The 27,438-nt window shown below is 36.4% G+C and overlaps 1 protein-coding gene across 2 annotated transcripts in view; it reads left to right on the top strand.

Annotated features, from left to right (window-relative positions):
• The window catches only part of tmem135 (transmembrane protein 135), a 421,403-nt gene that overhangs the window by 266,233 nt on the left and 127,732 nt on the right, over positions 1 to 27,438 (top strand). For both annotated transcript variants that reach the window (XM_039744170.1, XM_039744172.1), the window contains exon 6: positions 6,470 to 6,516. In XM_039744170.1, coding sequence (XP_039600104.1) covers positions 6,470 to 6,516 — 47 coding nt within the window. The remainder of the gene's footprint in view (positions 1 to 6,469; positions 6,517 to 27,438) is intronic.

The raw sequence follows: 27,438 nt of genomic DNA, 5'->3' as shown, positions 1-27,438 counted from the left end.
TATGTACCTCCTCAGACATTTTCACATTTTATTATACAACACAAAATCACACTAGGTTTGATTAAACTTTTTGGTGACTAATTAACAGAAAAAAACTCCTTAATGTCAAAGTGAAAAATTAATTACAAATGTTAAAAAAAATAATTAATTGCACGAGTATTCACCCCAAGTCTGTAAGATGCACCTCTTGTAGCGCCTGAGTCAGCAATTCCATCTAACTCAGTGACAATGTATTCATGCTTCTGTTATGCTGGAATCTGTATCTAGATTAGATAAAAACTGTGTGTTTGTGGAGAAATCTAAAATGAGCAACTCCCAAGTTCACAGGCATTTTAGAAACTGAGATTTTAAACTTTTTAAAATAACAAAAAGAAAGACACATGTCTAGTACAAAGTAGTTGTTATTGTCTGTCACAACTGGTAAGATAGGAAACCAGCTGCCATTGGCGTGCTGCAATGGCTGTTTAAAACTGTTACAGTGCAGTAAGCTGAGTTAAGCAAGTAAGACATCACTAGTGCATCTCAAAGGACAAACTAAGGTGATATTCACACAAAAGTGACGAGTGGAGTAGAAATTCTAAAGCAATTTGAATTTTATTTATCCAGAAATTTGACCATGTGACAACTGTTTCTGGCAAAGGAGTTGTTAGAACTACACTAATGTAAAGGGATGTATCTCCACAAGAGACTCAACTTAATATTTTGCAGTGCTGTTTTTAAGTTTAGTGCTCCTGCAGGACTGACGTTGCTTCTGCATTTAAGGGATGGAATGAAAACTTCAAAGCATAGGCTAAAGTAGGTTTTAAAAAAAATCACTTAAATATTAACATTATATTGATACTTATTTATCACCCATCCATACTTTGAAATTAGTTTGATTCCTTTTTTGAATATGTTCTTCTCAATAATTAGATTTTTGATTTACTTAGAATTCTCTGGTTAGCCTTTATTATTAAGTTTTCTTTTGTCTGCCCAATCTATATCCCATACCCACTTTTTACTGCACATGGACACAGTTTTCTTGCAGGTGTAGAGTATACCTAATTTTTTGAAATTTCCAGAACTGTACTGGAGATAAATAGAGAGATAGGTGGTTAGTATTTTATTTGTCTTCTAGATTAAATTAAGATTTTTTTTACAAGATTACATAAATAGATCATTTTACTTCAGGATGGAACTGATATCTGTGTTGTCTTTATTAACATATTTAATTCTAGTTCAGGGGTTCCCAACCTTTGTAACCCATTTACCCCATGGCAATTATTTGAAAGGAAATTCCTTCCAGAAAAGACATGTTCAGTATTTTAAGTTCTACCATAATAAAGTGGTCTACAAAGGGGAAATTTTGAGATACTTTAATATTTGAGATACTGTAATATTTTTATTTCAACTACAAATTATGCCGTTTCACTAATTTATAAACAAGTAATGATGAGCAGATACTGGTACAACAAAACAAAACTCACTGAGTCAAACAAGTGAGACACTTGTTCTTGCTTTACACTTACGATTTTGGAGTATTCTTGGTTCAGCTGTTGAAACAGCAAGTCTCATGTTGTCATTGAAAACTATTCAAGATTTTTGCACCTTCATCTTTGTTAAGCGAATTTACCCCTGGTTAGGAATCTCTGTTGTGATTAAAGGAAGTTGGAATAAATGACCCATGCCATGTGCTTGGGAACTTTATAATTAAACGTATGATGACTATTTTAAAATTTTTGTTCATTGTGATCTTGATCAAGTAGGCTCATATGTTCACATCAAATCTCTTTCAGTTTTCTGATAAAATGAAAGAGAACTCTGTGTACAAGTAAATTAACTAAACCTTTAACCTTAATAGTTAGTGAATATAAGATGTATGTAAGTTTATTACAAAATGTAAATGTGATAGTGTAAAGAACACCAAGATGGCACACAAAAAAATTGGTGTATTTATTGTTTTACATAATAGACACTGCAGGCTACTTGCCCCCCTCAATCAATAAGGACTCTCAATCTGTTGGTCACTACACTAGAAATAACTTTATTGTTTACCAACAGCATACTTACATGTGTTTGAGTGGTTAAGTCCTTTTTTTTTTTTTTATTATGCAGAATTATTTTTTGTGAATTCTACTTGCTGGTTTATATTTTTGGAATGCCATAGTGTTAATGTAAGTCTTATATTTTACTTGTTTAACTGCAGAGAAAAGCCAAGCAAAATGACACCTTTTATTTGCTTGGCTTTTCTCTACATTCATAATGGCTAACACGGTACAACACCCTAGTACTACATTGTTAAACTGCTAAATGTTCAGTGTTCATTGTTATTGGTTGTTTTACATGGATTTAAAGAGTACCATAAAAGTAAATTAATTTGTAATGTGATTACATTTTCTTGAAAGTAATTAGTAAAATAATCCCATTACAATCTGAGAAAAATAAATAGTAATCAGAAACTGATTACTTTCATTGAGTAACCATGCTAACTCTGTTATCCACCTCTCAATCATACACCCGCCCTCACACATTCTAAGACAATTTGTAGTCAACAGGGAATTTGACTTTATATCTTGGAATTATGGGAGAAAGGAAGATCCATTAGAGGTGAGAGTTGATTTGTGCAGGTGTCATGGGGCTAACTCTCTCTGCCGGTTCTTTTCTTGTCCACACTACAACACTGCCACCAGCAGCTTCACATTCTCTAATCTGCCTCGTCCATTGTCTAGATACTCACCACTAGCTCTGCCTCAAATCTCACTTGGACAAGGTGACACCATGCCTTTCATTCCACAACTCTGTAAGATGATCCAAGTCAGAATCTTTAAGGAGTCTTGCTGGTGGCAATACACATAGACTATCACAATATAGCAGCAGAGAAGCTTCTTTGTAATCCTTGCCGTTAAGTGCTGTTTCTCTGCTTCCCCTCTTCTATGTTCTGTACCAGATTGTTTTATGACTGGTTGCTAACCCCAATTTCTACTATTCAGCATTTCTTTTCTTCTTTCTCTTCCTTCTTTATAATCTGTATTTATTTTCTGAAGATAATTAGAATTCTTTCGATATTAATTTAACTGCAATATTTGTTATATTATTAAGCACTCATGTATAATAATTTATCATTCTACAGCACACACAAAATCAACAACAGAAAATAAGAATTACACTCTTCTGTGTAAGGAACTTTCACAATGATAGCCTTTTAGCAGGTTGGTACTTGAATTTGCATATATGCCAAAGTATACTTTCTACACAATTTGTTATAAAAGAGCTTTGTTCTAACAGGATTTGTTAACCAAGGTAATACTGTTGTGACTATATGGGGGCACCCCAGAGCCCAGAACACTAGATACAATTCTGCCAACCACAGTCCCAGGTTCAAATAAATTATATTTATATAACAATACCTTAAAAGACAGATAATTGCCAGATAACAAAACCACCATTGTATAAGTTCCTCTCCCCATCTCCCCAGTCCGTCCATTATTTGATCATCTCAACTAGGATAGGAAACGAGCCATTGCAGTGGGGTTGCACATCCATTGTACATGCCATCCATTATGGCCTCCTGGTCGGGTAAGACATCACTGTCCATCCTATTCAGGATGCCAGCCCATCCATTGAAGCATGTACACTGTAAAAGCCACATAAAAATGCAGTTGAAAGCAACAAAATAACAAGTGGAGTAATTTTATAAATTGAGGCCTTCAAGAATAAACTGAGCATAAAAGTGACAGCAGGGTTGAAAAGTCATGCATTACAACTAGTATTCCAAAAGATGTCCTTTGTTGCTTATCTAATTTCTTTATGTTATTCAGACAGTGTAAATCCTCAGATTTTCATATAGTCACAGGTATATTTTTGGTACATATTCTGCCTTTTCAAAATGGGATCGGAGTGAATTAGAATAAGTCATTAACATGGTTGCATTTCACTTTATAGAATGGAGGCTTACACATTTCTAAAGCCTACAATAAAAAGCTACAGCACAACTTAACAAAGCTGACATAACTGTACAGTGTCAGGGATGTGCTGTTGTCTTTTAATTCATTTGAATGATTTCACTATTAAATCATTTTTGGTACTTACTAAGTCTAGATGAACTAATAACATATGTAAATAGATACAACAAAAACATTTTGGGATCAGAATTAGCATTGTTATTACAAAAGGTTAAATTTAAAGTATATAATTTCAGATATATCCAAGTTACAGTAAATACAAGACAAAAAAGATTAGATTTTATGCATTTTTAAAATATGAGCACTTATAGAGTATTGTATAAAATTCTGGCAAGAGGGCTCTAGAGCACAGAAGCCACAAAGTCGGATTTTCCACTTCAGGTACAATGTATACAATGTGTTTATAACAGAGATGTTCATTTTACTGTAGCTTACTCTATTAGTAGGAGTCAAACAAGAAACCAATTGCCTCCGTTTGCATTACAAGCCTCATTGCTCAGTTCAGATTTTTTGTTCAGATCGGATTTACCTATCTTGCCCTCAAAGGTGGCACAGTGGTAGTGCTGCTGCTTTGCAGTAAGGAGACTCTGGAAGATTGAGGGTTCGCTTCCTGGTTCCTCCCTATGTGGATAGCGCTTTGAGTACTGAGAAAAGCGCTATATAAATGTAATTAATTATTATTATTATTATTTTATTATTATCTTGACGGTTCATATTCATAAGTACAAGTGACCTGTGTCTTGTACTCTAATGCGAATGCATTTCTCCTCCAAAACGGCACACGTGCACTTATTGAAACTCTGTGAATGATTCATCCGAGTCACCAATATTTGTGAGGCGACTCGTGGTATTAAAACAAGGAAAACAAGTGCATTTGTGGCTATAGTGTATGCATGGAATTTTTCTCTGGAAGACAGCAATCAATTCATCAGCTGTACATGATTGGATCGAGAAGGTGAAAAAATGCAGGACAGCTAGCTTTTGCTGTCTTTGCAGCTATTGCTGGTACTGCTGCACCAAGAGATGTGTGAGCATGAGAAAGGAGCCAACAATAGTAGGACTCTTTTGTTGTTTTGCTGCCCTGCTCAGATCTTTCATATAGGAAAAAAATGCATGAATCTGGACCTGACTGTTCTCATTCATGTCACATGGCCACAAATCTGATTTAGGAAATCATATAAAAGTGACTCAGATCTGATTTGAAAAGAACAGGTTTCTGTGTCCACATAACTCTGGAAATGTTTTAGTGTCACATTAAGGTAAAAAATCTTATTTTGATCACTTCAGCCTGGTAATGAGAACTTAGTCTAAATAATTGTTCAGAAACAATTCTCATTAAGACATACTGTAGTTGCAAAGCTAAAATTATATTAAAATTTAGAGGGGGTGGCACAGACACAAACTATGAGTAGATTTCAGGTCTGATCACCATCGAAACGGAATTGGCACATTATGCTTATGCTGGCAAGTCTTTTCTTTCAGCGTGGATGTTTCCTCCACATCATAGCAATGTGTAGTTTAGGCCAACAACTCAAAACCTTTTAACTAGAAATAAATGTGGGTCATTTATCATCAGTAAGTTTAATTGGAAGTATAAGTTCTGTATATGCATTAATATGCTGGGCAGTACCTCCTCTGCACACTTTCCAATCCCAGTTGTGATTTACCTTTTTTCATAACAGGTTGCTTACCTGAAGTTAGGAGTGTGTTTATTTTACTATTTTTTTTATAATACAGTTTCCCATATTAACAAGACTTTCACTTTCAGTGCTCTTTTGTTTTTTCACCAATCATAGCAGGCATGTTCAATGCAATCCTAAAAGACCAATATAAACAACTTTTCTTTGCATAGGTAAGCATTTTGTGATGGTTGTTAGCTTAAGAGACTAGCTGGAACCATACTGATACTCAATGAAATGGCACAGTCACAAAACCAATCACAGCTGTCGGACTTCTGATTTAAGAGTAATCTTAAATTTTGTTTTATTTTAATAAAACTGATTATAGCCCATAATCATATATAGCCCCAGACCATTCTATGTTTGGGACTTTTCTATTTGCATTTTTATAGTTCTTCATACTGGTATTTATGTTATTGGATGTTTTGGACATCTCAGTTTTGGTTCCTATCATTCCCTTTTTTGCAATTCTAATATTTCATTTGTATGTTTTTATTCTCTTTGGTATGGTATAGGTTTGTGATTGTGTGTGTTATTTATCTAAGTTGAACAGAGCAGGGAGCAGAAGTGAAAACATCAAGACAGAAACTTTATTACCTAAGCATGGTGTTGTGGTCAAACCATTCGTTCTTAAGACTTTTTTATGGCTTTTGGACACCTTGAATAACAGTGAATAATTTAGATGTTTTTGCTGACATAAAATATTCAAATTTTAAAAGGTATACAGTATTAAGTTGTGAATGTGAATAAAGGAAAAAAGCATATTTAATGCACAGGAATAATGGCATATTCTTTTGATGCTATATATTACCATATGATGTTTCTAAAAATATTTCCTGTCCATTGTAGGTGCTGTTGTTTTGCCTTACAGCCTCTCTTTATATGTTCTTCTTTAGGTAAGGACATTTTTTTTAAAGTTTTTGTCACTTAGCATAACTTGTTTTAACAGTCAGTAATATTTGTATAAAAATAAATAATACATATGTATTTACTTAATATATTAATTGATGTCACAAAGTTTAAAGTCAGGTTTTGGTTGTAATAGCAAACACAAAGTACAATAACTTTCTTAAATTATTTATCTTTTCTAATTGTTATACCTGCCTTGTTTTGTATATACACTGTATGCATACTAATAAAATCCAAGCAAGTATCCATTTGAAATTTGAAATTTATTTTTGAGGTTTATGTGTAAAAATAAAGGGATCACTTCCTCAGGTTTCACAGTGAAAACCCCTGATTAGTTTGTTGATTTGTGTTCTGTGGGGGGTAGTTTTACAGCTCAATGATTTGAAACATTCAGTGAAAGGAAGTATGTAAACATTAATTTCAGAGCCATCACCCCTACTCTCTCTCTCTCTCACACACACACACACACACACACACACACACACACACACACACACACACACACATACACACATCAGACTTTACAAAGGAATGTGTTTCCCCTTTTTGATTTACTTTTCTGATTTAGCACTCACTTTTTAAAATTCTGATTTAACAAAATTACACTGTATACCCTGCCGTTCTTTCTTATATTCTGTAAGTGCCTTGAGCATGGGAAAGGTGCTATATAAATAAAATGTATTATTATTATGTGATTATTAAAATTGATCAAATGGACATAATATGTACAACAACAACAACATTTATTTATATAGCACATTTTCATACAAACAGTAGCTCAAAGTGCTTACAGTAGCTCAAAGTGCTTAGTGTAGTCCATCTTTTCTCCTTTATCTTTAAAGATTAGACATATAGAGATTAAATTGAAATAAGTTGGGGCTGGACTTTTCTTACTCTGAATCAAAGCAGTTGTTAGCTCCCTAGGTGCTGTTGTTTGAGAAAATGCATATTCTGCATGATCAAGAAGGGAGACTAGTCCTTCATCATTGTGAAATTCTGCTCAAAGTAATCCTTTTCAGTCATGAGTGATAAGATGGCAGTTGCAGATCACTTACAGCTCCCCTGACTACTACTGAGACATATAATATGCCTGTTTTTTTTTTTCCTGCGCCATTTGGATTTCAAGAAGGGGAACTATTTCAGTGCCATCGTTTTGTTGTGTGTAAAACAGCTGCAATAATACAGGAAATGTTTTTATGCAAAACAAAAGTAAACAATTACTACAATCTTTTTACTTTTATAAAATCCCATCTTTATTCTTTCCAAATTTCAGATTATATATATATATATATATATATATATATATATATATATATATATATATATATATAATTAGTAATGTCCATTGAAACTTTAAAGTGAATTGCCTCCTTATTGAGTGAGTAAGTGTAAAATGGCATACTTCAGAAGTACAATGCTGGTGGGAGATTAATGGGCTATTTTGAAAATCTTAGGCAATTTTAGAAAATTATCTAAAATTCCAGTAAACAATGGGCCCTTGTGGTTGTTTTACTGGGCTTTGAAAATTGGGAACATCTGCTCAAATTTTACTTTTTTTTTTTACTGACTCCATTGCATGTAGATTAGCTTTCTTGTAATAATCATTGAAACATTCTGAAATAAATGACACATTCCTTGTTTGTTAAGGAACAGGCCCCACTTATGTTTTATTGATGTGAAGGTTGCAGACGTATAGAATAGGCATTTTTGTTCAGATTATTTATTCTTCTAAGAAAACATATAAATTAGGTGAGCTTTGTACTTTCACAGACTTCCTAGTCTGGAAAATGTGAGTGCTTTTTAACTATTTCACAACTCAGTACAAATAAATGTACACTGCAAAAAATTACCATTTATTTGTTATGATTGTACATAGTACGATATAGTTTCTTTTCTTTTAGATCTGGTATCATCCTCAGTTGCTGTGATTTTCAGAATATTTATTAAAGTCAAAGATCCACATGCTGTTTCCTTTAGTAACTTACTTTTTCAAAGTCTAAATTTGTTTGTAAGATATGATTTACATCTAACAGAATTTAGGGAATACCGAATTTTTGCTGAAGGATACAGTAAGTGATTGCAATGAATGAATGACATTTACTAGTGAATGTTTTTGTTCTCAATACTTAGGATGACTATCTGTCAACTTCTAGAAGTCAAAATAAATTTCAGATTGCTTAGAGGGATGCCCATAGTTTCTAGTTTCAACACTTGAGTATTATGACATGAATCATACGTGTTTTGTCTGTTCAGTGATTGCATTAAAATTATGTTCAGCCAAAATGTTCACTTGGATGGTCGTTGCTTAGTGGATCCACACAGCAGCAGCAGCAGAGAGACCACTAAATTCTCTGACATGCTAGCACTCCACTTCTAGCTGTAACCCATAGAAGAATGGGGCATTGGCTCTGCGAGATAACGATAAAACACTAGCATTTTATGCACACTTTTGTCATACTCATTCTCTAAACAGCAGGTAGGATGGCGAATAAGTCATAAATGAACCAATCATATTACTACTCACAAAGGCAGAGAAACGTATCATGGAATAAATGCATAAATTAGGTGCTTTCCTTTATTAGTTGTAGAGGAAATAGTGGCTTACAGTCAGCTCACAAAAGCATGTCTCTTATTGCTCACTTAACCAACCCCATTCTTTTTAAAGAATGCATAACATTTTTTGTTTACAGTGTGACTTTCACTCACTTTACTTTGATGTTAAATGTTCAGAGTGTAAAACAGTCCTTCACTTCTATGGCTTTTATTCTTTACAGGATTTCTTGGTGTTTTAACGAAAGACTTCAAAATTACATTTGAATGTGGATTAATGTCTTGTTATAAATTTGATGTGGTGATGTCCTTGATCCTGTCACCTCTGATGTGTTCTACATTTTTATTCCTGACAATTAATTAAAATGTTGTTTTAAGTAATCTGTAGTTATCCGGTCAATTTAAATCATCAGAAATATGTTTTGTTTTATGTGGTTAAATATACCTTGGCTTGAAATCTGATTTTGACTCCTTAGGTAGTGTAAGCATTGCTTATAACTATAAACCAATAATTTAATTTGTCTGGAAGGAATCTTAGTCTGTTAGTTCACACAGAGGTATTTACACTTTCTTACTTGTACATGAAACCTGAGTGTTAGGTGAAAACTAAGGAAATTATTAATACATTTCTTTACGCACCCCTGGTAGCCAGATGAAGTAGAAACCATAGATAATGTAAGAGCAAATTCTTCCCCAAAATTATGAATAACCATTTTATAAAACTTTGTATATATAAGTAAAGTATTTAATACCTTTTTTGTTTTATAAACCACAATGAAATTGATTTTCGTATTTATGAAGACCAAGTTGGTGGCAATTTTCAAACGCATGCTTCTAGTACTAACAATTGATTGTGTTTCCAAATACACATCACCGCAGCCTGTGGCACAAAACAGGGCTGAATGTTTGAGGTGTGTCTTGATGCTAGTGACGGGAAGTCCCAGTCTGAATTATTCTCATACAGTATCTTATGCTACAATCATGTGCTGTGGTAATGTTAGCTTGTTACATGTGTTGCTCAGGAGTCTCCATGAATTACCTTAGAAGGTAATCAGAAGAGAGTCAGAAAAGCCCAAGAAAGGTTGAAAAGCAATTATTGTCAATGTAAAATCAATAAACTATAGGTAAGCAGCATTTTTAAAAATTAGCTAATAAAGGCAAAAGGTCTTATTAGGGTTTGGTTTGATAATTCATAATTAATCTAATTTCATCAAGTAACACCAATTTTCTTGATTTGATTTGAGCGAAAATGGGAGTACTGTATTTCTTGGGACCAGGGAACTTTTTTTCTACTTAAATTAATTTAAATGATATGCATGCAATATAAAAATTCTACTTACAAAGGAGTTTTCAGGAATGGATTAGCTGCAAAAAAACATATATCCACAGAGCAAACCTAACTGGTATAGCTTCCATCATGGTAACTTTAGTGATGTCAGGGATTGGCAAAGGCACCCCTCCTCTTGGTAGATTGAGTTTGGCTGCCCTTCTCTCAGAATCTGTTGCAGTGTAACATTGACCAGGCAACAGTGATGTACAGTAGTAGAGGGGGAGAAAACTAAGAAGAAGCTAGACAAGAGGCTTTAAGAAATCTGATTATAGGTTTCATCTCCAGCCTGTTTTGCTTCTTCTTTGATTGTATTGCCCCCAAACCACACACTTCCAATTTAGTAAGGGAAAACAACAAACACTAATAGGAGGGGCCAGGGCAGTTGATTTGAGGTAGCGAATTTACAGTTGTAGACAATAGTATGTTGGGGACCTTCATATGTGTATATATATATATATGTACGTATATAACAGTAACGGCGCACTGCACAATATTGTGCAGTGAATACACTTGACTTGAGCATTCCTAGTTTTCATACTCTTTCTCTGTACATTTGATGCGCTTGCTGCTTTCTGAGCAGCTTTTCTTTTCTCCACTCTTGCGGCCCGCTTCTTCTCTTCTTTCATCTGCATCTTTAAAACTGATTCAGTCAGTGTTTGTTGCAATTACGTAGTATGTTTTCTTTAATTTCTCACTTAAGTCTTTAATCTGCCTAAAGAATGATTTAAGATATGAAGAGGTAGGGGAAGTGATAGCCAAGGTGGTAGGGATGAAACCGGCGAGGGAACTCCAACAAAATCCATGACTGTCCTCAATTCTGACACCATGTCTTGTTTTCACAAATTGTGAAAAATGAAATGATGGCAAGACTTTCTTTTAAAGCATGCAGGGGAACTTTATTTATTACAACTCTTACATTCACGGCATCCGTGCTCTAAATTAATTTCCATAATAGTAACCTTGAGGTCCCTTTTTCTGGTGCCTTCCTGATGATATAAGTGCCTAAACCATGCCTGATAATACATTTCAATGACATATAAATATTACAGTGATCACCTCGATAGACATCTTACCACCCAAATCGCTACTCGTGAATCTAAGATGTTTAACAGGTATTCCCAGTATTCACTTTTTGATTTGCCTGTGAATATTTAGCGGCAGCATGTCTATGAACTTGTGGATTAGCCCGCGAGTATTTAGTGGCAGCATCTCTATTAACTTGTGGATTCTTGTGCGAGTATTTGGCGGCAGCGTCATGAAGTTGTTTTTGTCTAGCTGCATCAGAAAATGTAGCACAACGTCTGACACGCCTCCTTTTTACTGTTTTCTCACAGCTTGGATTACTGCTGACTGACAGCCTTATACAGGCAGGCACTCAATTACGTTGGGAGGCGTGGGTATGGGGGACGCAATATAGGCAGGCAGCCAACTACATGGGAGGCGTGGTGATGGGGGATGCAACTCCACCTCACACGGCGACCGAGCTGCAGGCTATGGCCGTATATATGTACATAAGTAGGATTCAGTTATGACCGTTACATGTAGAATTTCGAAATGAAACCTGCTTAACTTTTGTAAGTAAGCTGTAAGGAATGAGCCTGCCAAATTTCAGCCTTCTACCTACACTGGAAGTTGGAGAATTAGTGATGAGTGAGTCAGTCAGTCAGTGAGGGCTTTGCCTTTTATTAGTATAGATGAAACCCAGTCAGTTCTATTACAGAAAAGGAAGCTTTAAGTGTTAAATGGTAGATGGTATTAAGATAGTATTATGTTATTTCACCTGCTATTAGAGTATTTATGGCAGGTACCAATGAACATTCATATTGATGTAGGATGAATGATGTTATTTTCATATATATTGTGCTTTGTTGTATTCCAAATCTTGAATGGAATATATTCATACTGAGGGATTACTTTTCATGGATTATTTAGAGGGTCATTTGTTAAGTGCTCATTTGCAACAGAAGTTAAAACCAAATTCATCTCCCATAGACCTAAAAGAACCTACTTTTTAATATCTATTTATAATTGTTATTTCAACACTATTACCAAGTCATCTTCCATGTTGACTTGTCCTTTTCTGTATTTCGTAACTCTGCAGATGTCTTAAGGTCACAGTCTTCTTGTTTAAGTAGTTCAGTTGTCTCTTGTTCCCGGGTGGATTATTTGTATAGAGCTATTAGGTTTCCTTTAATTATGGCCGTCTTTTGTGATTGTGTGTGAGCCCAGACTATCAAAAATCGAGCCCATGTATGATTTTCCTCCCCCACTTCAATGCTTCTCACCTTTCTTCAAAAGATCAAAGCTAGTCGGCCGCTTCTTTAGTTTTTTTTTTTTTTTTTGTACACAGGCTTTTACTTGCAGATACAAAGAACCAAGTGGTCATCATTGAAATGGAAATGATGAAGCTGAAATGAAATGCTGAAAACAAAACAAAGCCAAAAAAAAAAAGAATTTTAATCCTTTCAAAGTAAAGATGCCTTGGCCACTTCAGCTGTAATTAAAAAAAAAAGCATTACACATGTTACAAAGAAACCAATTGGTCAGCTAGAAATTTTTGGTATACTTTGTCCAGGAGTTATCCACATTTTTTTTAAATGAATTAGATCTAGATGTTTTTGCTCATTTAGCAAATATGTGAGGATGTTACAGTTCTTAGCTTGACATTATGTGTCATTACACAATCTTACTACAAAAATGAAACTGTTCATTCCACCTGATAAGGTGTGCAATAATGTAAAGAGATTGTTTTCTGTCAAGGCTAATTGCCTTGTGTCATTTCTTTTTATTTATTTGCTGAAAATATCATCTTACAATTTGGACTTACAATTTAAAATGGTACATTTTGAATGTTCACAGTGGCAATTAATTGACATTATTTTATACACACAGATTTCTGTTTCTGATCTTTTGATAGCCTTGCTTGTGCTCCCTCATTTGCTTGCTGATGGCTGCTGCCTTCAAATATCAGCTACATCATTGAGCAAGGTGTGGCCAGAATATAACTTTTTCATGTGATTATTTTTTGTTTCCATATACAGTTCTGTGATGTCATGGGCACAATTTTGTTTGTAATTATGCAGTTTGCCTAATTCACTGTGAGAACTTTGACCTGCCAAGGAATCTAAAAAAGGAACCAAAATATCACTTTCAGTTTATTTCTTTTGGCAAGTGTACCCGTCCTTGGTGGCCTATATCCCTATGTGGCTCTTGGGAAAGAACAGTTTCTTGTATTTATATTCTTCTGGTATTAATGTGTATATTTTATCTTTGTATTTTGATTATTTCCCCCAAAAATGTCTGAATAGCAAAGTTTTACCTTGAAATCATCTTGTTTCATCCTCACTTTATTAGGCCTTAGTATCAGTATTTTAACAAATCTTGTTTTTATCACAATTGCAGAATTGCTTTTCCATGGATGATTAGGTAATAGTGCCTTTTGACACACAAGGCAATAAAAGACCTAAATCACCGTTACCTCATTGACCTGTTGAGATAGTCTGAAAGAAATTACTTTCAAATCCACTGGTTGACGCATGTACAGAAGGCAGTTGATCAAAAACGTTTTAACATTTTTAGAGAATATTATTTGTAAGCCTTCTAGTATTATATATGAGGGTAGACCTAAAAAAAAGTGTAATTATCTTCTGGAGGACAGGCCCCTTTTATTACATGCTTCCACCGCTAGGTGAATATTCTAGAAACCCTTCTGCATCATTTTGCCAACTGGTGTTGTTGTGAGGTGCTGCGTTCCGCTTCAGTGAATTCTTTTCAAAGACTCTTTCATTGTGTATTTTGTGATGGCTGATTTACATGAACAACGTGTAGCATTGAAATTTTGTTTCCTGTTAGGGAAAAATGCGGTGGAAATGGTTGTTATTCTACAGACAGTCAAACAGTCAACCAAAGCTTTTATCTGAAAGTTTTGCAAAGGTTGCATCAGGATTTGTGGAAGAAACCTGCCAAGTTGTGTCAAACAGGTGACTGGTTCTTCCTTAGTTCCATCATGACAATGCAGTTCCCCTCACCACACAGAGGGTCCAGCAGTTTTTGACCAAAAGCGATGTGATATTATCTTATCCCTTGTGACTTATTTTGTTTCCCCAGATAAAAAAAGTCCTCAAAGGGAAATGATTTGTCGACTTGAAAGAGGTGAAGCAAAAAGTGGCAGAAGCCCTAAAAAAGATCAAAACTGAGGAATTTCAAAATTGTTTTGATCAGTGGAAAAACATCTTGATAAGTGTATTGCATCAAACGGAGAGTACTTTGAAGGTGGCTGCAGTTTGAAATTATAAAATAAATACGCAATTTTTTATAAACAAATTCTATTTTTTTGGGCGCCCCCAAACCTGTGTATCCTCAGAAGCCTTGTAAGCATGTTAAAGTTACGCAGACAAATGTGTCTAAGCATAGCGGACCCAGAATGATTTTTTTTTTTTTTTTATAATTAAACGGGCATCACCTGGAGAAGACATACTAAAGACAACCTGTGGAGACAGGTTTGGGAATCAGATGCACTAAAGATTGAATCATAGAATAGAAGAGCCTTGACTGACATGGAAATTGAAAAACTAGACTTAATTGGACTCACCTGTTCACACAGCTCTGTAGATCCAAGTAGTTCTGTATGTACAAACTTCTGGTTGAATGTCATTGAGTTCTACTGTCTGTGGAAAAACATCCTCACTCTGCAAAGCTTTGCGTATCATTATAAAGCAGGAGTTTCCTGTTAATCACGTGTATCTTTAGGCGATTAAGAATGGCATCGATTGAATGAGACAATAACAACTAAACACATGATAACTATATTTATTTTTGATAATTATTTAGACCTTTAATATAAAAAGTCCATTATTTCTTCATTTTTTTCCCAATAAACCCTCTTTGTGTTTATGTGTATGTAACAGTGAAGTAGAATCCTTAGCCCTTGAACACCAACTTAATTTAAAATCACTGTAAAGCAGAGCATAATCAATGCTTTATTTTTTTTAGCTCACAAATATTGTTACAAGAATTACTTAGACATGCAAAAGGCGTGCTGCCTATCATCTCCACATCCACAGTTAGATCATTCATTTTTGTATATAGTTTTAAAATACATAAACCTACAGTAATGTAGTGTATATTTAATCATGCAGTAAAGTTTGTCATCAACGTAAGAATATTAATACACAGTCACCAGGTATAAGGTTTAAAAGTTACATTTTGGCTCTTTTGTACACTTTATGTAGTTAGATTTGAATTTTCCCTCAGATATCAGTAAGAGTGTGTATGTCTACATTTTGATTCTTTATCATTATGCACTAATTGCAGAAGACAGCATGTACAGTACATTCTCCATTAGTTGGGCTCTTCAAACACAATATAATACTCAGTGCAAAGTTAAGATACCCTTCTGTGGATTGGGGTTTTTGAGATGAATCAGTCCAGGATTGTTGACAGGTATAATTCAGATATGCACATATATTTTTGATACTGGGAATTGTGAAAAAAAAAATCATTATTTATGAGTTTTACAGTATATGTGTGTAGAGAATTCAGCTTCCAATCAGTGTTCAGTTTAATTGTTTATGTTAATCTATAACAAAGTTATTTTAGCTGATAAGGCAGACATTAGTAAATCAGCCAGCACTGCCATAAATTTAGATCAGAGGGCGATGGAGGAGAAAAATAGTTAATAATGTAGCAACACCTCTAAGGTAAAGAAAGAGGATCATCATATGTCTTTCTGACTGATATAATGAAAAGTATTTTTGGGAAGCATGCTGATATTTATTTTAATGCATATTCATCTGTAGCATTTAGTACATGGACTAGGAGAGGTATGTGGAGAAACAGATGAAATGGCATTACTAACCTGCTTGACTGTACCACTGTATCATATATTCTATAATTTGCACAAAATAACAACAAAGATCAAATCAAATACTCTAATGCAAAAATTGATATATGTTATCAGAATATCCCAAATTATCCTTAGGTAGGGTGGATCTTGCCCACCAACTGTGCATGAATCTTTACTCTACCTTTTTTAAACATGTCACATTTATGTCATTTAATATGAAGATGTTTAATTTTTACACAAGGATTTAGAGATGTTTACTGTCAACTAGTCGACTGAGTCAGATAATCAAGGTGACAATGAGACAGGAAAATTTGAAATGGCAGTGAAAGTGTTCTTGATAAGCCAGAATGATACATTGTTGTGTAAAGAAATTAAAACTCACTTTCAATATGAACATGGCTTCAAGTAGTTGTGGCTTAAAATACACACTTGATCTACACAAATAGTCAGGTTTTTCCTATGAGATGTTAATAGACTGGGTTGTCAGTTTTACTGAATAGTAATAATATGCCTAAAAGTGTCACCTGTGGTAATGATTAAAGTAAAGGCTTCAGTTTGCTAAGATCAGGGAGAATAAGTTTCATGTAGCCTGGCAAAAGCATTAGACTATTCTGGAACAATGGATTGAATATCATCTAGGCTGCTCTCAGCAAAAATGTAAAAATGCTGACCACTCCTCTGTATATTGTTGTGAAGTGGAACAGACAATTTGAAGAACTCCTGAATTCAGCAGACACCATGCCCATGGAGACAAGTAGTGATGGACACATCTTGTGGAATTAGACTTATGTCTGTGGCAGAGGTTACTGTAGTGATTGAGATACTGTGAGAAATGGATGAGATCCACCTGTAATTGCTCAAGCCTTTAAATACTGCCATGTTCTTGGGTAATCACTGGTTGCAGCATATAGCTGCACAGCCAATTTGGACATGAAACGGCACATTTTTTCATTACTTTATTTAGTATTCTATTGATTATTCTAATGTGGTCAGTTTCATGTATTAATCAACAGTTAGCTATAAAAATATTGATTACATTGTTATTTGGCTCATGCGACTGGAATCATTTAAAACTGTAATTTTAAAATTCCTTCTGTTTTTGTGCAAGAATAAAAAAAGAATTATGTACATCAATAAGCAGAAATATACTATCATCTCTCTGTTAAAATAAGTCATAATAAAAGCTGTTCTCTGTAGGAGTTTGTAGTAATAATTTAGCTATTTAATATGTATATTCATTTTATATCTTCAGGCAGAACAGAGTATGATGAAAACGCTCCACAAAATCTACATTCATAATGAAAGTAAATTTGAATAAGAATGTCTACATTCTGTTGTAGAGCCTGGACGTTTTGCATCACCCACCTAAATATCACCCCAATATTGTTGTACAGAATAATACCTGAAAATTAAAATGAATAATATATATGTCAATTATTTAAAAAATGGTACTTAATAGATAAATAAAATGTGGTAAAAAATAACACCCTTACTCCTTTATGGCACAGCATTGCAGTTACAAACATTATCAGTCATCAAAACTTTAGATTCAATCTTTGATATAATTATGCACTTACCTCTGAGGCCTTTATCCCTGGCAAATTTACCATTTTGAGTAGTGAGCTGCTCTTACTGTTAATATTATACAATAAAAACATACATTTGATTTGTGTCTGTAACAGCCGGTGTAAATTTATATTACTTGTAAAAGTTAACGTTTTTTTTTTTATTCTCTCAGTCACGATCACGATACATACTATCGCCCCCCCAGGGATCTGACGCTGTTAGTTTTTACTTGAAACTGGAAATAACTGTAGATGTGAGTCGTGTTTTGAGACAATGGAACTGGAAATTCTCTGATCTAGAGGGATAAAAGCTGACACACAAACGCTGGTGAATCTGCCTTCTTCGAGTGTTCCTGCTCACGCTGAATTAGTATTCACCTTATGGTCCATAATGTCAAAGCCGCACTGACAAAAAAACAGAGACATAGTTATATATGATATTTGGAATAACTCATTTTATGACCTGTATAGTACATTTCGGAAAACATTGTGGCACCGATGTAACATTATTCATATTCATTCGCATACCTTCTTGCACTTGTAAGCAGTGACCACTTTTTTTTTTTTCTTTTCGATCTTGCCCATGCAGTCTTTCACATTTTGGTGTATGGGGGTATTTCTTTTGTACTCCAGGACATGCAGAGGAAAGAACAGTACAGAGAGGTCAGTTCTGTGCTATATGCAATCATCAGTTCCCACATACCCAAGGACTGTCCTCTCTACGTTTACGACGTGTACCTGTTGCAATGTACACATTTCTGTCTGTGCTGTGGTTACTATTACACTAAAGGGGCTGGGGGGAGTGGCAGTCTTGGAACAGAAGCTTGTCAATGTTGCATCCTCTTTTGCTTTATCCATTGCCTTTTCTTGTAAGAAGCAACAACAAAGTTCCTCTGCAAGGTGAGCCATGAACGCTCTTCTTTTCTCACTGGCCCCCGTACATGCCTTGCACAGTACATGTGTGATGATCGCCACCAAGTCAAGCGTGTTATAGCACAAGCAACTGGCCACCTGTGTGTTCCTGCTTGCACTGAATAAGCTCATGCCTTCTGGTGCACGATGTCAACACAGCACCGAGAAAAAAAGAAAGAGACTAATATATGTGACATTTTAAAGAAATCATTTTATGACCTGAATAGTACCAATCAGAAAATATGGTTGCACTAATTCAATATTATTTGAAAACAAACAGCTTCAGATCGGGTGTGAATTTATACTGGCACTGTTAATTAGAGTCAGATCAGAAGGGGGCAAGGGAGAGCGTGAACGTGATTGAGAGAATAAAACTGAAAAAACGCTAACTTTTACAAATAGCATACATTTACAGCTGATCTGACGCTGTTCATTTTCAAATAATATTGCATTAGTGCGACAATGTTTTCTGATTGGTACTATTCAGGTCATAAAATGATTTCTTCAAAATGTCACATGAAAATGAACAGCATCATTTTATTTGATTATTTGTCAGTGCGGTTTTGACATTATGGACCATAAGGTGCATACTAATTCAGTGTGAGCAGGAACACTCGAAGAAGGCAGATTCACCAGCGTTTGTGTGTCAGCTTTTATCCCTCCAAATCAGAGAATTTCCAGCTCCATTGTCTCGAAACACCATTCACATCTACAGTTATTCCCAGTTTCAAATAAAAACTAACAGCGTCAGATCCCCGAGGGGGTGTTAGTATGTATCATGATTGTGACTGAGAGAATAAAAGTGAAATAAAAATGATAACTTTTACAAGTACTATAAATTTACACCGGCTGTTACAGACACAAATCAAATGTATGTTTTTATTGTATAATATTAACAATAAGAACAGCTCACTTCTCAAAATGGTAAATTTGCCAGGGAGCTGGTTTCGAATTCACGACCTCTGGTCAGCAGCTCTAGCCACAACACCATGGAAGTTGGCGTATAGTACTTGTACCTTTTGTGAAAGTCTTTATTTGATATTTGGCCATCAGCTTTCACACATTATACAATTTATGTTTACATTTTCTATTTATTGCTAAAACATGAAAAATGTTTGTTTTAACGATGTGTTTATATACAGTTAGGTCCATAAATATTTGGAGAGAGAAAACTTTTTTTCTAATTTTGGTTCTGTACATTACCACAATGAATTTTAAATGAAACAACTCAGATGCAGTTGAAATGCAGACTTTCAGCTTTAATTCAGTGGGGTGAACAAAACAATTGCATAAAAATGTGAGGCAATTAAAGCATTTTTTTAACACAATCCCTTCATTTCAGGGGCTCAAAAGTAATTGGACAATTGACTCAAAGGCTATTTCATGGGCAGGTGTGGGAAGTCCGTCATTGTGTCATTATCAATTAAACAGATAAAAGGCCTGGAGTTGATTTGATTTGAGGTGTGGTGCTTGCATGTGGAAGATTTTGCTGTGAACAGACAACATGCAGTCAAAGGAGCTCTCTATGCAGGAGAAAGAAGCCATCCTTAAGCTGCGAAAACAGAAAAAACCCATCCGAGAAATTGATACAATATTACAAGTGGCAAAATCTACAGTGTGGTAAATCCTGAGAAAGAAAGCAAGCACTGGTGAACTCAGCAACGCAAAAAGACCTGGATGTCCACGGAAAACAACAGTGGTGGATGATCGCAGAATCATTTCCATGGTGAAGAGAAATCCCTTCACAACAGTCAACCAATTGAACAACACTCTCCAGGGGTAGGCATATTGACATCCAAGTCTAAAGAGAAGAATGCATGAAAGTAAATACAGTGGGTGAACTGCAAGGTGCAAGCCACTCATAAGCCTCAAGAATAGAAAGGCTAGATTGGACTTTGCTAAAGAACATCTAAAAAAGCCAGCACAGTTCTGGAAAAACATTCTTTGGACAGATGAAACCAAGATCAACCTCTACCAGAATGATGGCAAGAAAAAGTATGGAGAGGGTGTGGAACAGCTCATTATCCAAAGCATACCACATCATCTGTAAAACACGGTGGAGGCAGTGTGATGGCTTGGGCGTGCATTGCTGATGATGTGACACAGGACAGAAGCAGCCGAATGAATTCTGAGGTGTTCAGAGACATACTGTCTGCTCAAATCCAGCTAAATGCAGTCAAATTGATTGGGCGGCGTTTCATGATACAGATGGACAATGACCCAAAACATACAGCCAAAGCAACCCAGGAGTTTATTAAAGCAATGAAGTGGAAAATTCTTGAATGGCCAAGTCAGTCATCTGATCTTAACCCAATTGAGCATGCATTTGACTTGTTAAAGACTAAACTTCAGACAGAAAGGCCCACAAACAAACAGCAACTGAAAGCCACTGCAGCAAGGGCCTGGCAGAGCATTAAAAAGGAGGAAACCCAGCATCTGGTGATGTCCATGAGTTCAAGACTTCAGGCTGTCATTGCCAGCAAAGGGTTTTCAACCAAGTATTAGAAATGAACATTTTATTTCCAGTTATTTAATATGTCCAGTTACTTTTGAGACACTGAAATGAAGGGATTGTGTTAAAAAAAAATGCTTTAGTTGCCTCACATTTTTATGCAATTGTTTTGTTTACCCCACTGAATTAAAGCTGAAAGTCTGCACTTCAACTGCATCCGAGTTGTTTCATTTAAAATTCATTATGTAATGTATAGAACCAAAATTAGAAAAAAGTTGTCTCTGTCCAAATATTTATGGACCTAACTGTAAATTGATGTAGACACAAAACACACATCAAATTATTTCCCCTTACAATTGTGGGTAGCTCACTCCCAGATAATCAGTCAAGGTAGGAACTGGGAGAACTTCTTGCAGGTTCTGAGGTGGTGGGGGGATGGTGTAGCAGGCTGCTTGGGGCTTATCGACACATTTAGAAGACAAAAGATGCTGATGGAGAGGTGCGAAGGTATTTAAGGTTGGCCGGATTTATGAGTTTTTTCGTTGGCTCTGCTAATTCTAGTATAAAGGTAGAGAAGGAAGATCTCCAAAGTTTTAAAAGTGGTGCTTATCAGAGAGCTGTCACTTAAGTATTGGTACATGTTGTGAAGCTTGCCATACAGGTATTTGTATGTCCAAATGGAGACACATATTTACTAAGAGAATACCATAAAAAGAAGTGATGCCTCTATAATCTCTTATTTAAAGCTGTGATGTGTCTGCTATAAAGCTGTAGTTTATGTTACTGTAAATTAGTCACTCCAGCAGCATTAAGTGATAAATAATAAAGAGTTAAATTAAGAACGGTAAAGAAATAAAAACTTTATAACAGTCTAAAAATTACAGACAATGTAGGTTGATTTGGCCATTAAAAATAGGTATTTCTTATGGCACAAAAGGGAATGCCTCATGAAAGTTATACTTATTTTATCAAGTATCACATTATGTTGTATACCTTTGTGATTCAGGAGCAATTAATGTGCCTCTGAGGACTCCTGATTAAAAAGAAATGGATAAGAACAGTAGGAGTCCTTACCTTAATGTCTCTAAAATACAGCAACTTGTCATCAACACATCCCTTAACACTAAAGCAACTGTAATTAACTAAAATATTATATAATCATAGTGTATTAAAAATTACAAATGAGTATAACAGAAACATACAATGTTATGGGTCTGTGAATCAATTTTTAATATATCAGACTACGCACACATAGCCTACATTAACTTATTATGATATTTCAGAGCACCATACACTTATAGTAAGTTATATTGCCTCTGTGTGATGCAAGAAAAATCCAATATCAGTGCAAAGGTGAACTGTTACAGTTATTTTAATTCAATAAAACAATAAACTGCCATTTTTTTTTCCACAAGATAAGTGTTGGTTTGTTTAACACTTGTAATGCACAGTGCCTTTTTTGTCCAGTATAATCCAAAACACTTCTTTAAAAATGCAGTTTTACTAACAAATTGTACATAAATAATTTCTAGGCTAAGAAGAATGGTGATTATTTTCTTGATACATACTTATCCAGAGTACTGTATGAGAAAGACGTGTCACAGTACATGCACATTATATTGTTTTGTTATTCATCGATGAAGGCCTCTTTTTACAATATTGTACCTCAGGAAATGTAGCAGATAGCCATCTGGTGTCCACCCACATACTTTTCAATGATTCTTCAGCCACATTTGTCTTCCACAAATACAGATGGATATAAAGCCATCCCATTTTCTTGTTAAATGACTCTCTTTGTTTTGTCAGGAAGTTTTTTGCTATAGCTAATCAAGTCTAGGAGGAGACTGGGTTGAACAGCCTCTGCTGTGTTCATGGGAATATGAATTGTAACAGGCCAGCTGAGCTTTGGGAATAAATTTCCACCATTATCACTTTTCAAGAATGTGTCCGGTTTCACCTCTTGACTAGATGGCAGCCATCTCGGAAAGGAGTTTACCTGTTTAGGTGTTCCTGGCTCAGTAATGAGAGATGCTTTTAAAGTTTTATGTTTCAGCAGCCTTGTCCATGGAGATATCCCCGAGAGGAAGTACCACTGGGTGATTTCTCACAGTGCCCAGTCCCTTCTGTCAATCACAATGTACCCTTTGTTACACTAGGCCATTGAAATGATGGAGGCTAGGCCCTTTCTTATGTTACTGTCATCATAAAGACACAAATGATTTGGGGGAGGCGGGAGGAAGGGGGGAGGAGAAGGGATGGGAAGGGCGGATGATCTGTAGCTTCTGGTTCTCAGGGTGCAAAGAATAAGGCACTTGTTATTACTGTATTGTAGGGGGGTTCAAGGGGGTTCCCCATGTCCCAGCTGCTGGGAATGTTTTCTGTAGGCGATTTGATCTTTTCATGGTGCTTTCTGTTAGCTTTACAGTTAGGAGCTCTTCAGGCGATGTCCTGATTGAGTGCTGATGTTACAAGTGAGACTATGAGAAAGCAATTGAGCTTCACAGAGTTCATTTACCTTTGATCTGAAATGAGACAGAAACACAGTTTGAAATAAATCCTCTCTCTCTCTCTGTGCAGAATAGACGCTTGCTGTCTAGTGTACCAAAAAGGGGGCATTTTGTAGATGAGTCTTTCTCTTTCTCTTTCTTTGAGATTATGCCCAACTCCAGTCTTTACTGTGCATCTTTTACTATGGTGAGGAAAAATTTTATTTATGCAAAAAACACCTCTTCTAGTCCCACACGAGATCTTAAGATTACAAACAGTATATTGCATAATTTCATGTTTTCTTTTTTTAAGAAAATGTTTAGAATTATTTTAATATAAATTCAGCAGGAATCACCACTTTATTGTGTGTGCCCCTGTGATCTTTGGAGCTATGTTGTCAGGAGCAGAAGCTCCTGGTATGGCCTGCCAAGTTAAACTGGTCCCAGGTGAGGTGTCAGACAAAGAGCAATTCACAGCCCCTAATTATCAGAGTCACCAATATAAAAAGAACACCCTACTCGGAATGGGGTTGCCAGGTCAGGTGGTCATGCCTGCCGCATAGTCTGGTTAGGTACAGCCCAAACTTTCGATGTGGGACTGTCCTCTTGTGGGCCCATCATCTGCAAGTGTAATAGGGGTCATGTGTGATGTGATCTGTACGGCAGGCAAAGAGAGAGGTCTTGGCAAACTGGGAACCAGACACATAAACTGACTCTTGGAACCTGGAATGGCACCGCTCTAGTGGGGAAGGAGCCGGAGTTGGTCGTTGAGACGGAGTGTTATATAGTTGGGCTCACATCACATCAACATTGCTGGTTTTGGGAAACAAACCAGTTGAAAGAGGCTGGACACTCCCTTACTGTGCAGTTGGCCAGTGGAAAAGTCGTTGGTGGGAGTTGAAACTCTGCCTAGTCAATGCCATGCTGAAGTTTGTCTTGGAAAATGAGAAGGCTACCTCTGTGCAACTGATGGTTGCAGAATGGAGAGCTCTGACAGCCGTGTGTGCTTGTGCACCAAATGACAGCAGAGCTTTAATCAAGTTCTTTTCAGCAAGACTGGAAAAATGCTGACCCAGTCTGACAGTGGAAGGAGCACTTTGAGGGGCTCCTGAATCTGATGGGCATACATTCTGTGGAGGATGCAGAACAAGAAACTGATAGGGGATCAATGCTTATTTCCTTTAGGAAGGTCACTGATGCAGTTAAGCATCCCTGCAGTGTCAAGGCCATGGGGGTATATGAATTCTGCCCAGAAAGGCTGAAGGTTCTGAAGATTGTTGGTCTGTCGTGGCTGACACGACTTTTAAATGTTGAGTGGTTATCACGAGCAGTGACCCTGGATTAGCAGACTGGGATGGAGGTCCCCATTTTTAAAAAGGCCAACTGGAAGATGTGCTCCAACTATCAGGAGTTCATGCTCCTCAGCCTCCCAGGGAAAGCTTAGGCAACGGTACTGGAAAGGAGTCTCCATCCAGTCGTGGAACCTCAGATCCATGAGGAGCAATGTGGATTCTGTCCAAGCCATGGAACAGTGTATCTGCTCTTTAACGTCATGAAGATGGACGTTGGAGTACACTTAATCAGTCTATATGTGTTTTGTGGACTTGGATCGTGTTCCTCAAGGAATTCTGTCGGATGTGCTGGGAGAGTGTGGGGCTTTGTGGCACCTAATAAGGGTTGTTTGGTCCCTATATAATCACAGTGAGGGCTGTGTCCACATACTTGGTAAAACATCAGCACTGTTCTCAGTGGATGTGCAGCTCTGCCAGGGCTGTGCTTTGTCTGCTATCCTGCTTATGATTTTCATGGACACAATATCAGTTGTGTCACTGCTTTTTACAGATGATTTGGTCCTGTTGGCTTCATCTAGATGTGAACTCCAGCACACGTTGGAATGGTTTGCAACTGATTGTGATGCGGTAGGGATGAGGATCAGTACCTCGGTGGATCAGTGAGGAAAGTAAGGATGCTGACATAGACAGACAGATCAGCAGTTAGACTGTTGCTATACCAATCTGTAGTGGTGAAGAAGGAGCTGAACTATACTCTCACTATAATAGTTGATGTACATCCCTACTCTCATCTATGGTCATGAGCTTTGGGTTTTGACCAAAAGGATGTGATCAAAAATAAAAGCAGCCAAAATGAGCTTTCTCAGCTGGGTGGTTAGGCTCTCCCTTGGAGTTAGAGTAAGAAGTGCAGATATCTGAAAGAGGCTTGGAGTAGAGCCACTGACACTGCGCATTGGGTGGAGCCCATTGAGGTGGTTCAGGTATCTGATGCAAATGCTTCCTAGATACCTCTCTGTGAAGGATTTATGGGCACAACCAGCTGGAGAGAGACCCTGGGGAAGACGCAGGGCTCACTGGGAGGATAATATCTCCCAGGTGGGCTGGGAACACCTTTCGATGCCTCAACTTGAATTGAAAAGTGTGGCTGGGGAATAGGATGTACTGGCCTCAGAGCTAATTAAGATGCTCTTGCAAAGTATTTTAGATAAGTGGTGGAAAATGAATGAATGATTCAGCTCAGAAGCAGGTTTACTTTTAGATTTTAGACATACATTTAATTTAAATTCCTTAGTCATATATTGTTCAAGTTTAGCTATAATAAAATAGTAACATGATTTTATTTTTTACCATTCAAATGAAAAAACAACTGTTATTTCTAAAAATAATGTTATTTTATGAGGTAGGATGTTCATTGTCCATTTTTTTCCAAATTGCTGCAAGGTACATTCTTAAAATTGATAAACACTTCAAGTCACCTCTTGCAACCATCAACACCAGAGACGCATTCACAACTTAACTTTGCACTCAGTTTGAACACATCCCAATCCCAAACCAGTCTTGATGTTGATGAACTGTAGATCTCGCTGCTCACAGCCTTCAATCCTGCTTCAAGAAAGCCCTTGGATTCTACAAGAGGAAGAGTCCAGACTGATTCAGTGAAGCCAGAGTGGAGAGAATCTTGCATTTCAAACTCACCTTGCCAATCTGTCATCAGTTTCTCTGCTGCAAGTCTTACAAAGTTAGATCAATTATACAAACACAGGCTCTGTAAAATCCAGAATGACTAGTGGATTAACAAGGCTGCTGATAGACAAAGCTACTCGGATGAGAACAAGACCTATGACTTTTACAATGTCCTTAAAAGAATTTGTGGTCATTCTCGATACAACATGGCTCCATTTCAGTCTGCAGGTAGTGCAGCACTCCTCAGAGACAAACGGCAGATCTTGGATCATTAGGCAGAGCACTTTCAGGAACTCTTGTACCAAATGTGCTCTTCCACTCCTTCAGTCCTCAAGAAGATCCCCACAACATCCCAGGTCTCTCAAGTAGATGAGCATCCAACTCTCCAGGAAGTCCAAACTGCCATCCAAGCTGTATCTACCGAAATATTTAAATATGGGGGACTTAATCTTCTTGTCAAGTTGACCAGCTTCCTTCAGTTTTTGTTGGAAGCTCAGCAAGATTCATAGCTCATGGAAACATACTACTATTGTCGCCTTCTATAAGAAAAAGCAGTACTGATTGGACTGTGGCAACAACTATAGTGTTTTACTGCTGGATGTTACTGGGAAAGTCTGCCAATGTCATGCTTCTCCAGGTGCTCATGTTGTAGATAGACTACTTCTGGAGTCGTAAGCTGGCTTTTGGCCTAAATGCAGCACAATTGATATGATCGTTGTTGCCCGCTAACTCCTTAATAAGGTTTGGGAAAACCAGCGAGACATCAGCTTCGCCTTCATTAACCTGCAGAATGT

This window comes from Polypterus senegalus, chromosome 2 (genome assembly GCF_016835505.1).
Source record: "Polypterus senegalus isolate Bchr_013 chromosome 2, ASM1683550v1, whole genome shotgun sequence".
Classification (NCBI taxonomy): Eukaryota; Metazoa; Chordata; class Cladistia; order Polypteriformes; family Polypteridae; genus Polypterus; species Polypterus senegalus.
This window is presented reverse-complemented; position numbering and strand designations above follow the sequence as displayed.